At 47.5% G+C, this 14944-nt stretch overlaps 2 protein-coding genes and 1 long non-coding RNA gene across 3 annotated transcripts; all 3 read left to right on the forward strand.

Moving 5' to 3' along the window:
• The first annotated feature begins 2336 nt into the window (after window positions 1-2336).
• On the forward strand, window positions 2337-5053 carry LOC120910496 (gastrula zinc finger protein XlCGF26.1-like). Its single transcript, XM_040322253.1, has one exon. The coding sequence runs from the start codon at window positions 2337-2339 to the stop codon at window positions 4152-4154; it is 1818 nt and encodes a 605-aa protein (XP_040178187.1). The 3' UTR covers window positions 4155-5053.
• Window positions 5054-9657: 4604 nt separating this feature from the next.
• On the forward strand, window positions 9658-10870 carry LOC120909404. The gene is made up of 3 exons (XR_005741258.1): window positions 9658-9899; window positions 10017-10150; window positions 10767-10870. It is a non-coding gene; the product is annotated as an uncharacterized LOC120909404 (long non-coding RNA).
• A 110-nt stretch (window positions 10871-10980) lies between these two features.
• Window positions 10981-14659, forward strand: LOC120909359 (zinc finger protein 2 homolog). The gene is made up of 2 exons (XM_040321113.1): window positions 10981-11090; window positions 12607-14659. Exons 1-2 carry the CDS (start codon window positions 11006-11008, stop codon window positions 14598-14600), a joined length of 2079 nt encoding a protein of 692 aa, XP_040177047.1. The 5' UTR covers window positions 10981-11005; the 3' UTR covers window positions 14601-14659.
• Window positions 14660-14944: the final 285 nt, after the last annotated feature.

Genomic DNA, 14944 nt, shown 5'->3' on the forward strand with positions numbered 1-14944 from the left:
TCACGCAAGTAGTGACGGAACAGTGACCCCAGTGGCCCACAGCCTACTATACTGCGAGGTGTCACAAGGGTAAAACCCCTTTAAGTTTGCATCACCAAGGAGATTGCAGTAACAGAATGGCTACTAGATGGAGACTGTGTGGTACATGTGGTATACAGAACACCCCCCAGAAAAGTCAGATCCTACTTGTGTGATTGGCTCCCTTATTTTCCCAGAAGTCTGCACTAGGATACAAGTCAGGTTTTGGACATTTGGCATTTTTGGTGAGATACTCCCAAAGGGAAATCACGTCTAAAGGAATGCAGACCCTGCCACTTTCCTCAGAGCCCTGCAAGGGCAGCATCTGATTGGTAGTTATGAAATCACTCCCATTCACAATCACTGAGCTCATGGACGCAGAGAAACAAACAGCTATTTCTTCAGAATAACAAAAGGTGGGAATCTGCACCAAAGTGTGTTACCTTCCCTGCAATGTACAGAGATCACCCAGAGGGGAATGTTTTTCTTCCTCAACAAAAGTGGAATTACTCTGTAAGTGTCTCTCCTGGTTTGGACTACAAACATGTCCTACTCTCTTTGTTACCTGTGAGGGAGGAGACTTATAGTTTGCAGAAGATGTCTTGGCAGGAAGATAACATTGAGATTTCAGTTAAATTCACATGAAGTTACATAGTCAACTGGTATGTTCTGTTCTTTCAAAATGTACTTTACTAAATGTAAAAAAATAAAACTAATGAAACCATCATATCTAACACCCATTGGATGGAAGAGAAAAAGGAAATAGAATTTTTCTTCAGTGAATAGGTGCAAGTACTCCTCATTTCCAAGTTACCCTTCGTCTCTGCCCTCTATCACCTCTGAGCACCATCCCTTGGTTCCCCCTCTATCCACCTCCGAATCCTATCCCTTGGCTCCACCCCCTACCCATCTCCCAGTACCATCCCTTGGTTCCACCCCCTACCCTCCTCCCAGTACCATCCCTTGGTTCCACCCCCTACCCATCTCCCAGTACTATCCCTTGGTTCCACCCACTACCCATCTCCCAGTACCATCCCTTGGTTCCACCCCCTACCCTCCTCCCAGTACCATCCCTTGGTTCCACCCCCTACCCATCTCCCAGTACTATCCCTTGGTTCCACCCACTACCCATCTCCCAGTACTATCCCTTGGTTCCACCCGCTACCCATCTCCCAGTCCCATCCCTTGGTTCCACCCCCTACCCACCTCCAAGTCCTATCCCTTGGTTCCACCCACTACCCACCTCTCAGTACCTATCTTTTTGTTTCCACCCCCTACCCACCTCCCAGTCCCATCCCTTGGTTACACCCTCTGCCCACCTCCCAGTACCATCCCTTGTTTCCACCCGCTACCCACCTCCCAGTCCCATCCCTTGGTTACACCCTCTGCCCACCTCCCAGTACTATCCCTTGGTTCCACCCCCTACCCATCCCCCAGTACTATCGCTTGGTTCCACCCACTACCCACCTCCAAGTCCTATCCCTTGGTTCCACCCCCTACCCACCTCTCAGTACCTATCTCTTGTTTTCACCCCCTATCCACCTCCCAGTCCCATCCCTTGGTTACACCCTCTGCCCACCTCCCAGTACTATCCCTTGGTTCCACCCACTACCCATCTCGTAGTCCCATCCCTTGGTTCCACCCCCTACCCACCTCCAAGTCCTATCCCTTGGTTACACCCACTACCCACCTCTCAGTACCTATCTTTTTGTTTCCACCCCCTACCAACTTCCCAGTCCCATCCCTTGGTTACACCCTCTGCCCACCTCCAAGTCCTATCCCTTGGTTCCACCCCCTACCCACCTCTCAGTACCTATCTCTTGTTTTCACCCCCTACCCACCTCCCAGTCCCATCCCTTGGTTACACCCTCTGCCCACCTCCCAGTCCCATCCCTTGGTTACACCCTCTGCCCACCTCCCAGTACCATCCCTTGTTTCCACCCGCTACCCACCTCCCAGTCCCATCCCTTGGTTACACCCTCTGCCCACCTCCCAGTACTATCCCTTGGTTACACCCCCTACCCATCCCCCAGTACTATCGCTTGGTTCCACCCACTACCCAACTCCAAGTCCTATCCCTTGGTTCCACCCCCTACCCACCTCTCAGTACCTATCTCTTGTTTTCACCCCCTACCCACCTCCCAGTCCCATCCCTTGGTTACACCCTCTGCCCACCTCCCAGTACCATCCCTTGGTTCCACCCACTACCCACCTCCCAGTACCATCCATTATATATTTAAAACTGGTTTATAGGCACTCACAGGGATTGCAGAGGAGGAAGATATGAGTAACAGCACCTCTATAAATGAGGAGACACCATGAATAAACTTGTAATCCACATGCATTTATATCCAACAGATTTTTTCGAACGGTCTGAGACATTACAGTCACCACACGGTAAAAAGGAGAAAGTGCAAGAAGATGCAGGTTGTTGGCCCCGTAGAACTCAAAACCCATCACCAATTACCAAGAATTCTAACAGTGCCAATGTCCCAGTTACTGAGCGATGCGTTTCGTCACCTGATATTGAAAAGGAGGTAGACAAAACAGATCTGGAAGCCGACTTACGTAAAAAGGAATTATTTTCAGGCATCAAAAGAGACTTTTTGGAACAAAACATACAGCTGGAGTCGACATCTTGTCAGGATGGAGACCGGAGAGCAGTGCAAGCCTGTTCATCGAAACCAGCATCAGAGAGGGCAGAAACAAAGACCCAAACTGACAAACGGTGCGAAAACACCTTCCCCAGCAGCTCTGACTTTCTCCAACACCAGCCCATACACAAAGAGCCTCCTTCTCAGCCTTGTTCGGACGAAATAGAGCACCCGGAGAAACATCAGAAAGTCCCTTCGAGTGCGAAACTGTACCCGTGCCCCGAGTGCGGGAAGACCTTTCGGGTGAGGTCACAGCTTAAAAGGCACCTAAAGGTTCACACCGGAGAAAAGCCGTTTTCGTGCAAGGACTGCGGTAAGTGTTTTGCGGAGAGATCGACGCTCAAGATCCACTCGCGGACTCATTCCGGGGAGAGGCCGTTTCCGTGTAAGGACTGCGGGAAGTGTTTTAAAGAGAAATCGCTGCTTAAGTTACACTCGCGGTCTCACTCCGGGGAGAAGCCGTACTCTTGCCCTACGTGCGGGAAGAGTTTCATCAGCAGGCGTCGTCTCGTTTTACACTTACGGAATCACACCGGGGAAAAGCCGTATGCGTGCTCAGAGTGCGGGAGGGGCTTCAATTGGGAGTATGACCTAAAAAGACACCAGATGACTCACACGGGAGAGAAACCGTTTTCCTGCGAGGAATGCGGCAAATGCTTCTCGCAGAAGCGGTCGCTGGTCCTACACAAAGAGATGCACACCGGGGAGAAGCCCCACGTGTGCTCTGTGTGTGGAATGAGTTTTTCCCAACGTTTGCTCCTCGTCGTTCACAAGACGTCTCATTCTGGTGAGAAACCTTATAAGTGTCCCGAGTGCGGGAGTTGTTTTTCCCGGAAGTCACACCTCGTCAGTCACCAAAAACTCCACGCTGAGGAAAAGCCCTTTGCCTGCTCCGAGTGCGGGAAAAGCTTCTCCAGCAATATACGTCTTCAAACCCACAAGAGGATTCATTCCGCTGACCACTCCTATACGTGTTCCGAGTGCGACAAATCCTTTCTCCACAAATCGGTGCTGATCAAGCACCAGGTGACTCATACAGGTGAACGGCCTTTTTCATGCTCAGAGTGCGGGAAGTGTTTTCCCCGTAAGGGGGATCTGACTGTTCACCAGAGGAGGCATCTGGTAGTAAAGCCGTATTCATGTTCCTGGTGTGGAAAATCCTTTCACTTGCACAACGCACTGGTCAACCACCAACGAATCCACACGGGGGAGCGGCCTTATACTTGCCCTGAGTGCGGGAAGTGTTTTACTCAACGTGGCGCGCTGACGGCCCACCAGAGGACACACACTGGAGAAAAGCCATATACGTGTCCGGAATGTGGGAAACCCTTTACCACAAAGTCAGGACTGAACAACCACAAGCGAACCCACACTGGCGAACGGCCTTATGCTTGCTCAGACTGTGGGAAGACCTTTACGTGCCGTTCCTACCTCACTCAACACCAGAAGGCCCACCCCTCAGAGAGTTCACTTCCCAATTAGCATACCTGTTAGTTGGCAGAATTATTGGCAGCATCATTTTTTTTTCTGATTTGAACCCCTCAAACATATAACAAAAAATCATTCAAAAACCTTACTGAAGCAAAGAACTAAACCAGGGTTTCTCAACCAGGGTTCCATAGAACTGTAGGGTTCTGTGACAGTAGGAGGCCCTGCCACTGTATAAATGTAGGAGAAAATGATATAGGATTTGCATTAAGGGTTAATGCAAAGTTCCAGACTATCGTTTCTAAGCGGAGAAATCTGTGTTTTTGGTTTTCCCCGAATTCTGTAGTCTCATATTGGGGCCTGGAGCTTGACGGTTCCAAAGTGTAATGGGTGGGACGGAACCTTCAATCCTGTGTCTGGAATTTACCAGGTTCCTAAAGCCTGTGTGAGTACACCGGTGTGCAGGGTCATTATATACTCAAGTCTGAGAATAGTTTAGGGCTCCCAGTTTGGAGACAGCTCCCATAATGGAGACAGGAAGTCTCACCCAGGGGTCCGAGATGCTGCAGCCAGGAGTCAAGAGACAGAAGGCCTAAACCAGGGGCCAGAGGTGCTACAGCCAGGAGACAGGAGGTCCCACCTAGGGATCGAAGATACCCCAGCCAGGGGTCAGGGGACAGAAGGTCTCACCCGGGGTTCAGATGTTTTCCACCCAGGAGACAGGAGGCCTTAACCAGAGGTCAGAGATGCTCCAGCCAGGAGACAGGAGGCCTTAACCAGGGGTCAAAGCCGCTCCAGACAGGAGACAGAAAGTCTCATTTAGGGTTCAGAGGAGCCCCAGCCAGGAGACAGGAGGTCTTAATTAAGGGTCAGAGGTGCCCCAGCCAGGAGACAGAAGGTTTCAACCAGGGGTCAGAGGAGCCCCAGACCTCCTCAGAGGAGCCCCAGACCTCCTGTCTAGGAGCACCTCTGACCCCTGGTTTAGACCTTTTGTCCCCTGACCCCTGGCTAAGCTATCTCTGACCCCTAGGTGGTGTGATAGACTCACCCGGAACAGAGGCTTTGGGAGGGGACTGAATGCTAGCCTCTTGCCTACTGACTATGGGCCCTGGAATTTGAGGGAGCTACAAGCATTTAGGAAGATGTTCTGTTATGTAATGCAAATGGACATTATTAAAAAGGCCATGATGGTCTCTGCCACTAGCATCACCCACTTCTTTGGCACAGCTGCGGGGCAGGGAGTACTCTGGCTGCTGCTGATTGGGCCAGCAGCCTGCTATTAAATGACAGTGTCCTGTGGGTTTGGCATGAACCGTAGCTTATCACTATGGATAACAGACCAAATAGCGTTTTTTATTTTCCTGCTAAAAGGGACTGCTTGGTGTGATGACCTCAATCAAGCCCATAGTCTGCTGTCTTCAAGCATGCAGGCAATGCTGGGCTATCTAGGAGAGTTTTTAAATGGGCCTTGCCAAGAAGTGCATAAAACACAGGGCGACTAATTACTGCGAATGCAACTATTTTAGTGTACCAACGTCCCGATAATATGGAAATAGGAATTAATCTGGACTAATAAAGAGGACTTTTGGCGGTACAAGTAATTAATGTAAAATATCTATAAATATTTATTTATAAAAAGCACATATGAAGAAAATTGTATATAAAATTTTGTGAAAACAGTATAATATCGACATATGATCTCAGTACATATCACACAAGATATTTCAAAAAGCTTATACTTATGCAGATGCACTCATAACATGAGAACGTATAGCATCAGAGGGTATATATAAAAACTTTGAGCTCTTGAGACTGAGTTCAATATGTGAAATGGTAGATCTTGCTTTTACTCTCGACATGTTTCGCGTACAAGACGCTTCATCAGGAGCATAGAGGTAGATCAATCGAATTTCCAAGAAAATATGTTGATCCGATCGTTAGTGGTAAAGTAACGTGTGTACAACGCTGTTACCTAGCTAGCCTCTCAGGCATATGGTAGGTACTCTGAAACACTGTTGTATGTGGTAGTAGAAGAGTAGGACTGTGACACAACCTGTTGATCAATAGTGACTATGGATAGGCGCCAGGAACCCCGTCCAGCGTCCCTCTGACTCTCCCTGGGTTTGATAAAGCTCCAAGTATCAAGTTGCTAAGGAGCTGGGCACCAGAGGGGGGGGGGTAACCACCTCAAGGCAGAAGTAGGGTTACCCTTTTTGAAGGTTCGGCGTTATCTTCGTATCCCAGAAGTAATCGCTAAGAGGAGATAGGTAACATGGAGGAGGGTCATACATCCGTGTCACACTCTGGTGCCCAGCTCCTAAGAAACTTGATACTTGGAGCTTCATCAAACCCAGGGAGAGTCAGAGGGATGCTGGACGGGGTTCCTGTCGCCTATCCATCATCACTATTGATCAACAGGTTGTGTCACAGTCCTACTCTTTTACTACCACATACAACGGTGTTTCAGAGTACCTACCATATGCCTGGGAGGCTAGCTAGGTAACAGCGTTGTACACACGTTACTTTACCACTACGATCGGATCAACATATTTTCTTGGAAATTCGATTGATCTACCTCTATGCTCCTGATGAAGCGTCTTGTACACGAAACATGTCGAGAGTAAAAGCAAGATCTACCATTTCGCATATTGAACTCAGTCTCAAGAACTCAAAGTTTTTATATACACCCTCTGATGCTATACGTTCTCATGTTATGAGTGCATCTGCATAAGTATAAGCTTTTTGAAATATCTTGTGTGATATGTACTGAGATCACATGTCGATATTCTACTGTTTTCACGAAATTGTATATACAATTTTCTTCATATGTGCTTTTTATAAATAAATATTTATAGATTTTTTTCTCCTGTAATTGTTTTATCAAGGGTTTCAACGCCCTTCTGCGAGCCAGAGTTTCTTGCGATAGGTCTGTAAAAACTAGGATCTCGGCGCCCATATATTCAATCGGCGCTGAGCTTCTCAAGCCCTGTGTAACTTGCTGTTTTGTTTCAAAGTTTAAAAACCTCGCTATCACATCTCTCGCTATATCTGTTGATGGTGTGGTAATTCTCTGTACTCTATGCACTCTTTCGAACGACATGGGAGTTGTTGCTTCTCTCTTCAATATTTTATTAAACAGTTCACGTATCGTTGTTTCTAAATTACTATTTCCAACTGACTCCGGTAGTCCACGTATCCTCAGGTTATTTTGTCTATTACGATTCTCTTGATCCTCTAACTTATACCGGATACGCCTCATTTCTACCCACCCCGATTCTACCCTTTCCTGTAACTCCAGGATCGCGTTTTTATGATCGTCCAAATGGGCTTCTGATTCTTCTATCCTTTGTAGTACATTTTGTATGTCTGTTCGGGTGGCACCCAATTCTCTTTTAATCATACCTTCTAAATGGGCCATCATCTCTACCATGTCTTGCTTTGTGGGGAGTGCCTATTTATAGATTTTTTACATGAATTACGTGTACCGCCAAAAGTCTACTTTTTTTAGTCCAGATTAATTCGTATTTCCATATCTACCGTAGGAGAGTTCTCAGCTGGCTTTTCAATTTGAGTGTCATGGATGTGCCCTGTGCCAGATTGTACTTATGTAATAAAGTTTTATTAAAAAGGGATGCGTACATTTTGCCCAAAAATTGACTTTAACAGCTGCAATACAATTTATCTGATTCAAAAAATAATTTGTACCTGTATTTAGTGTACGTTTTCTGTTGTGTTTCTGTAAAACAAAACATAGGCCAATAAAATTTTAAAATTTGCCATCTCTGTCTGAAAATACACCTTTAAAAAATCTCAACATCTCCTTTAAAACTGAAGTGTAATCTGCTTACATTTTACCTTCGCTAGTTCATCCTCATCAACGTGTGTTGTCAGTGACCGCGAAGCAGGAATGTTCCCTGAGAATTTTTTTTTTTAACCCCAGAATAGAGCCTGGAAAACACACCCACCCAATACCCAGAAGATTACTTCTAAGCTATCCCACAGCACCAAATTCAGTAGGCTCTGGACATGGCACTCCAAACATCGGGCTGAGGATGGCCGCATCAGATAGCTGTGATTCAAGAGGCAAGCTGTAGCAGAGATGTAGAGAAGCTTTTTGTTGAAGAAGAAAGTAAAAAAAAGGTGCTAGCAAAAAAAAAAAAGAAGGTTAGTCTTCCATACAGCAGAGCTAAAGAGAAGACATCTATTCTCCTAGGACACTAACAAAAAAAACGAGGCATGCTGGTAGTAGGAGGATTTATCCTGGGCTTGCCTATGGTTTGTTTGCTAGTGTGCAGTGCCCCTGTAGACCGCAGTATAATGAGAAGAAAGCCCATACAGACATGGTGAGGGCACTATGGCCCGGATTCACATACAGCGGCGAACATTTATGCCGCCGTAGCGTATCTCCTTTACACTACGCCGACGCAGCGCAGAGAGGCAAGCGCTGAATTCACAAAGCCAGTTCTGCCAAAACTGCGCTGGGTTTCCTAGGCGTAAGCAGGCTTATGTGGAAGTGGGTGTGAGACATGCAAATGAGGCGTGACCCCATGCAAATGATGGGCCGAGCGCCAGACAGATACGTATAACGAACGGCGCATGCGCCGTCCCGCGGACGCATCCCAGTGCGCATGCTCAGAATCACGTCGGAACTACTCCCTAAGATACGTCGGATCACTGCCTACGGCGTGAACGTAACCTACGCCTAGTCATATTCACGTCCTACGTAAAATACGTCGGCTTGTGTTCCCTGGTGCAGCCCTTTGCATGGATGCTGCTGAGTTACACCTCCTTTATGGGGCATAACTTTACGCCGGACGTATGACTTTACGCGCACTTTGTCGGGCGCACGTACGTTTGTGAATCGGCGTATCTCCCTCATTTGCATATGTGAATAGAAAATCAATGGGAGCGCCAAATGCGTCCAAATGTGTTGGACACGGTGTACACCATCCATGCCGGGGGGGGGGGGGGGAAGCCTTTAGGTATGTCTTTGGCTGGAGGCACTGCAGACTTTTTACGGGACATCAGAGTGGCCCGGGGGGGGGCAATTGCCCCCGTGTCCAGTCCGCCTCGTGTGTCTTTCTGCGCCACATTAACTTATGATATATATTGACCCATATTCCCTGAATAATAGAGGCTTTGACATATCTGGACTCGTCTTCCTTCTGTGAAGCAGGAAAAGCATGCCGTCTTTCGTGCGTCGGAGACATGCATGTGCCCAATAGCACCCTTCCTTGGGGCAAACTTAAAAATGTTTTAAAAAAATTACATTTTTATCTTATTTTTTTTTGTATACATCCACTTTATTGTTGGTCATCCTCTTCTTTTTTTTTCCTTATAATTTTTCCAAGCATAGCTATCTTTTTTTCAGTGGGTTGGTTAAAATATGTCATCTTCTTCTACCTAGTCTGCTGGACTACATAGCAATTAGCAAAATCGGCCACTAGATGGGGGGAGTGCTGAGCAGCACTTATTTTATAGCGTCTATTGATTGAGCGTTGCTGCTTCAACACTGCCATCTAGCGGCCGACTTTGCTAAATGCACCGTTTTGCTCTTAGTGAATACTTGGGCTCCCTCTGGTGGCCTTAAAGTGGAAGCTCAATAACACATACACACGTGGGAGGACGCCAGACCGGGAGTGAGAGGGGTGGAACGCAGAACCAGGAAGTCTGGAACGCAAAAGACAGGATGTCAAATTACAAAGGGGAAGTGGGTGGATATAATTCGGGGTTTGGAGCTGTTTGTGTCTCTTTGGCTATATTTTTGATTTTTTTTTGGAACCCAGAAGATAATATAAGGTTTCAGTGTCTTTTTGTTGATGTTTTTTTTCCTATTTTTATTATATTAATGATGTAAAGTGTTGTATCATTTATGTCCTAATATATTATACACTTCGTTATCCCCGTCATGTTTAGTACACAGAAGAAAGGTGTTGGCAGCGAGATATAACCGGGTTCCTCCGCTAATGATGGACGGGGATGACGGCACCAATATTACAGATAGGATATTAAACCTGACCCTGGAAATAATCTACCTGCTGACCGGAGAGGTGAGGAGGATTCTGGGAGGTCACATGACATCACTCTTATCTCTATTAATAAAACACAGACCTGACTGGAGAGGTGAGGAGGATTCTGGGAGGTCACATGACACCACTCTTATCTCTATTAATAAAACACAGACCTGACCCGAGAGGTGAGGAGGATTCTGGGAGGTCACATGACATCACTCTTATCTCTATTAATAAAACCCAGACCCGACCGGAGAGGTGAGGAGGATTCTGGGAGGTCACATGACATCACTCTTATCTCTATTAATAAAACACAGACCTGACCGGAGAGGTGAGGAGGATTCTGGGAGGTCACATGACATCACTCTTATCTCTATTAATAAAACACTGACCTGACCGGAGAGGTGAGGAGGATTCTGGGAGGTCACATGACATCACACTTATCTCTATTAATAAAACACAGACCTGACCGGAGAGGTGAGGAGGATTCTGGGAGGTCACATGACATCACTCTTATCTCTAGTAATAAAACACAGACCTGACCGGAGAGGTGAGGAGGATTCTGGGAGGTCACATGACATCACTCATCTCTATTTATTACGCACAAACCTGACCAGAGAAGGTTATTTGTATTGCTTAATATCTCATCATGTAGGATTATGGACCCCTAAAGAAGTCCAAGGATCCCTGGTCTTCTTCTCTGACAATGAATAACAACAAGAAGATTCTAGAAGTCGCCCAGAAGATGATGGAGCTTCTGACAGGAGAGGTGAGCGATGCCGGGAATTCTGGGACATTATCCAGTAACAGACAAGGGATGTGTCTGGATGGTGACGGTATCATTGTGTGTGTCAGGTTCCTATAAGGTGTCAGGATGTCACTGTCTATTTCTCCATGGAGGAGTGGGAGTATATAGAAGGACACAAGGATCTCTACAAGGACGTCATCGTGGAGGATCAGCCGCCAATCACATCACTGGGTATGATGTCATTTATTTTTATTACATCCCCCCCTCCTGCCGCCTCCCGCCACTCCAACCGGGCCTCCCGTCCCACTGGGAGACCCGATCCACGATGCATCACTTCTGGTGCCTAGAGACAGACTGTCACGAAGCCGGCTTTATTCCAGTCTCCTGAATGTAAACACGGAATCGATGTCACAACGTCACTTCCGGTGACCTCGGCTGCAAATGGCGCCGGATTAAAAAAAATATACAGTATTTTAAATTGCCGTTTTTCAGCGATCTGAATACTTTGAAGTGCAAAGGAGGGATTGTTTTTTTTTAGACCCCCAATCACTTCATGAAAGTAAATTTTTCCCAAAAAGTTGCATTTAAAACACCGCTGCACAAATACCGTGTGGCATAAAATATTGCAACAATCGCCATTTTATTCTCAAGATTCTCTGCTAAAAAAAATATATATTTAATGTTTCGGGGTTCTCAGTAATTTTCTAGCAAAAAATACGGATTTTAACTTGTAAACACCAAGGCCCAGATTCACAAAGCACTTACGCCGACGTATAACATGTAACGCCATCGTAAGTGCAAATGTGCGCCGTCGTATGTGTGCGTCAGACCCACAAACTAATATGCGCCTAAAAACAGGCTACACCCCGCCGACGTAGCTTGCGTGTAGGGTGGGCGCACATATGGGCTGGGCGCATGGTGGCGTTCCCATTCATTAGCCATTCAAACATGCAAATGAGGGAAATACGCCGATTCACGAACGTGCGCGTACCGGGCGCATGCTATGCGAGATGCGCGTAACTTGTACGTCCGGCGTAAAGATATTTTCCATAAATGAGGTGCAACCTGGCAACAGACATGCACAGGTCTGCACCAGGGAACACAAACCGGCGTATTGTGCGTTGGACGTGTGTCTGGCTGGGCGTACGCAGTGATCCGGCGTAGCTTAGGCAGTTGTGCCGGCGTGGTTGTGAGCAGGGGGGTGCTGTGCATGCGTCCACGTGACGGCGCATGCGCAGTTCATGATACGTACCTGTCTGGCGCTCGGCCCATCATTTGCATGGGGTCACGCCTCATTTGCATGGGTTCACGCCCACTTCCACCTACGCCGGCGTGCGCCTTCGAAACCCACGTCACGCTGGCGCAGCGTTGGGAGCACTGGCTTGCTGAATGCAATGCTTACCTCTCCGCGCTGCGTTGGAGTAGCGTACAGTGTTTGCTCTACGGCGGCGTAATGTGCGCCTTGCTCTCTGTGAATCTGGTCCCAAATGTCAGAAATAGGCTTAGTTATGAAAGGGTTAATGTAGAGATCACTGCTACAACAGGGTAACAGGGAAACACATAGGAGTTCTGCAGAGCCTCGAGGGGCACACAAGAAAGTGCTAAAGGGCCGCATGTGGTCCCCTGGGCTGCAGTTTGGGGCACCAGGACATTTCATATACATTTATATAGGCAAATAACCGCACTTCTACCAATGAGGAGGACACTATAAGCAAACAAGTAACGCAAATGTATTTCTATTCCACAGGTTTACCTGAAAGACTTGAGGTGGCACAGCTGTGCCGTGCTGTAAAGGAGGAATCGGAGTCTATCAAATTTGTCAGGGGAGTTAATACAGAGACAGAGAACACAACAGTTACCATAAATCAGGAATCGGAGCACAAAGAAGATCTTGCGGAAGGAGATAGAACATTAGTAGACCAAGAGAAGGCTGAGGAACATCAACAAGTCAATCAGGACTCAGACCACAAAGAAGATCTCATGGAAGGAGATGGAATATTAGTAGACAAAGTCAAGGCTGAGGAACATCAACAAGTCCATCAAGACTCAGACCACAAAGAAGATCTCGTGGAAGGAGATGGAATATTAGTAGACAAAGTCAAGGCTGAGGAACATCAACAAGTCCATGAGGAACATCAACAAGTCAATCAGGACTCAGACCACAAAGAAGATCTCATGGAAGGAGATGGAATATTAGTAGACAAAGTCAAGGCTGAGGAACATCAACAAGTCCATCAGGACTCAGACCACAAAGAAGATCTCATGGAAGGAGATGGAACATTAGTAGACAAGGACCAGGCTGAGGAACATCAACAAGTCCATGAGGAACATCAACAAGTCCATCAGGACTCAGACCACAAAGAAGATCTCATGGAAGGAGATGGAATATTAGTAGACAACGTCAAGGCTGAGGAACATCAACAAGTCCATGAGGAACATCAACAAGTCCATCAAGACTCAGACCACAAAAAAGATCTTGTGGAAGGAGATGGAACATTAGTAGACAAGGACCAGGCTGAGGAACATCAACAAGTCCATACAAGTCCAAAACTGTTCTACTGCTCTGAGTGCAAGAAGACTTTTCGGGAAAAGACAAAGCTTAAAAGGCACCTAAAGGTCCACACCGGGGAAAAGCCGTTTCCATGCAAAGATTGCGGGAAGTGTTTCGCGGAGAAATCGACACTTCAGAGACACTCGCGGTCGCACTCCAAGGAGCGGCCGTACCCTTGCCCAACATGCGGGAAGGACTTCATCAGGAGGAGCACTCTCATCATCCATCTCCGGATTCACACAGGGGAAAAGCCTTACGTGTGCAGCGAATGCGGGAGGGGCTTCAACCAGAAGTTCGACCTAAAAAAACACGAGATGGCCCACACGGGTGAGAAACAGTTTTTCTGCGAAGACTGCGGCAAACGTTTTGCGCAAAAGCGGTCGCTGGCCCAACACAAGCAGGTTCACACCGGGGAGAAGCCCTATGTGTGCGCCGTGTGTGGGATGAGCTTCACCCATCGTTTGCTCCTCGTCGTTCACAAGACGACTCATTCCGGCGAGAAACCTTACAAGTGCTCCGAGTGTGGGAGTTGCTTTTCCCGAAGGACGCACCTCATCGTTCACCAGAAACTTCACGCTGGGGAGAAGCCCTTTGCCTGCTCTGAGTGCGGGAAGAGCTTCTCCAGTAACTTGCGTCTTCAAACTCACAAGAGGATTCATTCCGCCGACCACTCCTATTCGTGTTCAGAATGTGACAAATCCTTTCTCCACAAATCAAAGCTGATCCTGCACCAGGTGATTCATACCGGGGAACGGCCTTTTTCATGCCCCGATTGCGGGAAGTGTTTTCCCCGTAAGGGAGAACTGACTGTTCACCAGAGGAGGCATCTGGTCGAGAAGCCTTATTCGTGTTCCTGGTGTGGAAAATCCTTCCACTTGAACTCGGCGCTGGTCAACCACCAACGAATCCACACGGGGGAACGGCCTTATACTTGTCCTGAATGTGAGAAGTGTTTCACCCGGCGTGGAGCACTGACGGCCCACCAGAGGACACACACTGGGGAGAAGCCATATACGTGTTCGGAGTGCGGGAAATCCTTTACCCAAAAGACGGGACTCAACACGCATCGGCGTATCCACACTGGTGAACGGCCTTATGTTTGTCCTGACTGTGGGAAGTCCTTTACGCGCCGTTCCTACCTCACTCAACACCAGAAGGCCCACCTCTCAGAGAGTTCACTTCCCAATTAGCATTCTTGTTAGTTCTCGATACGAGGGTTCTTCAAAAAGTTTCTGCACTTTTTTTAAAACTCTATAACAGCTTCAGCTCGTCTGGGAAGGCTGTCCACAAGGTTTAGGAGTGTGTCTATGGCAGGGTTTGACAAATTTGCTTGGAATCTAGGAGCCAGCTAAAAAAGTTAGGAGCCAGAAAACGCACCCCGTCCCGACGAGCTTGCGCGCAGAAGCGAACACATACGTGAGCAGCGACCGCATATGTAAACGGTGTTCAAACCACACATGTGAGGTATTGCCGCGATTGGTAGAGCGAGAGCAACAATTCTAGCCCTAGACCTCCTCTGTAACTCAAAACATGC

This window comes from Rana temporaria, chromosome 8, assembly GCF_905171775.1.
Source record: "Rana temporaria chromosome 8, aRanTem1.1, whole genome shotgun sequence".
Taxonomy (NCBI): Eukaryota; Metazoa; Chordata; class Amphibia; order Anura; family Ranidae; genus Rana; species Rana temporaria.

Bases quoted from the DNA above. Each gene is read 5' to 3' on its own strand.
- LOC120909359 (XM_040321113.1), top strand. From the start codon at position 11,006: ATGGAGGAGTGGGAGTATATAGAAGGACACAAGGATCTCTACAAGGAC. The intron at 11,091-12,606 runs GTATGATGTCAT...TCTATTCCACAG, and splicing joins GCCGCCAATCACATCACTGG to GTTTACCTGAAAGACTTGAG.
- LOC120910496 (XM_040322253.1), top strand. From the start codon at position 2,337: ATGAATAAACTTGTAATCCACATGCATTTATATCCAACAGATTTTTTC.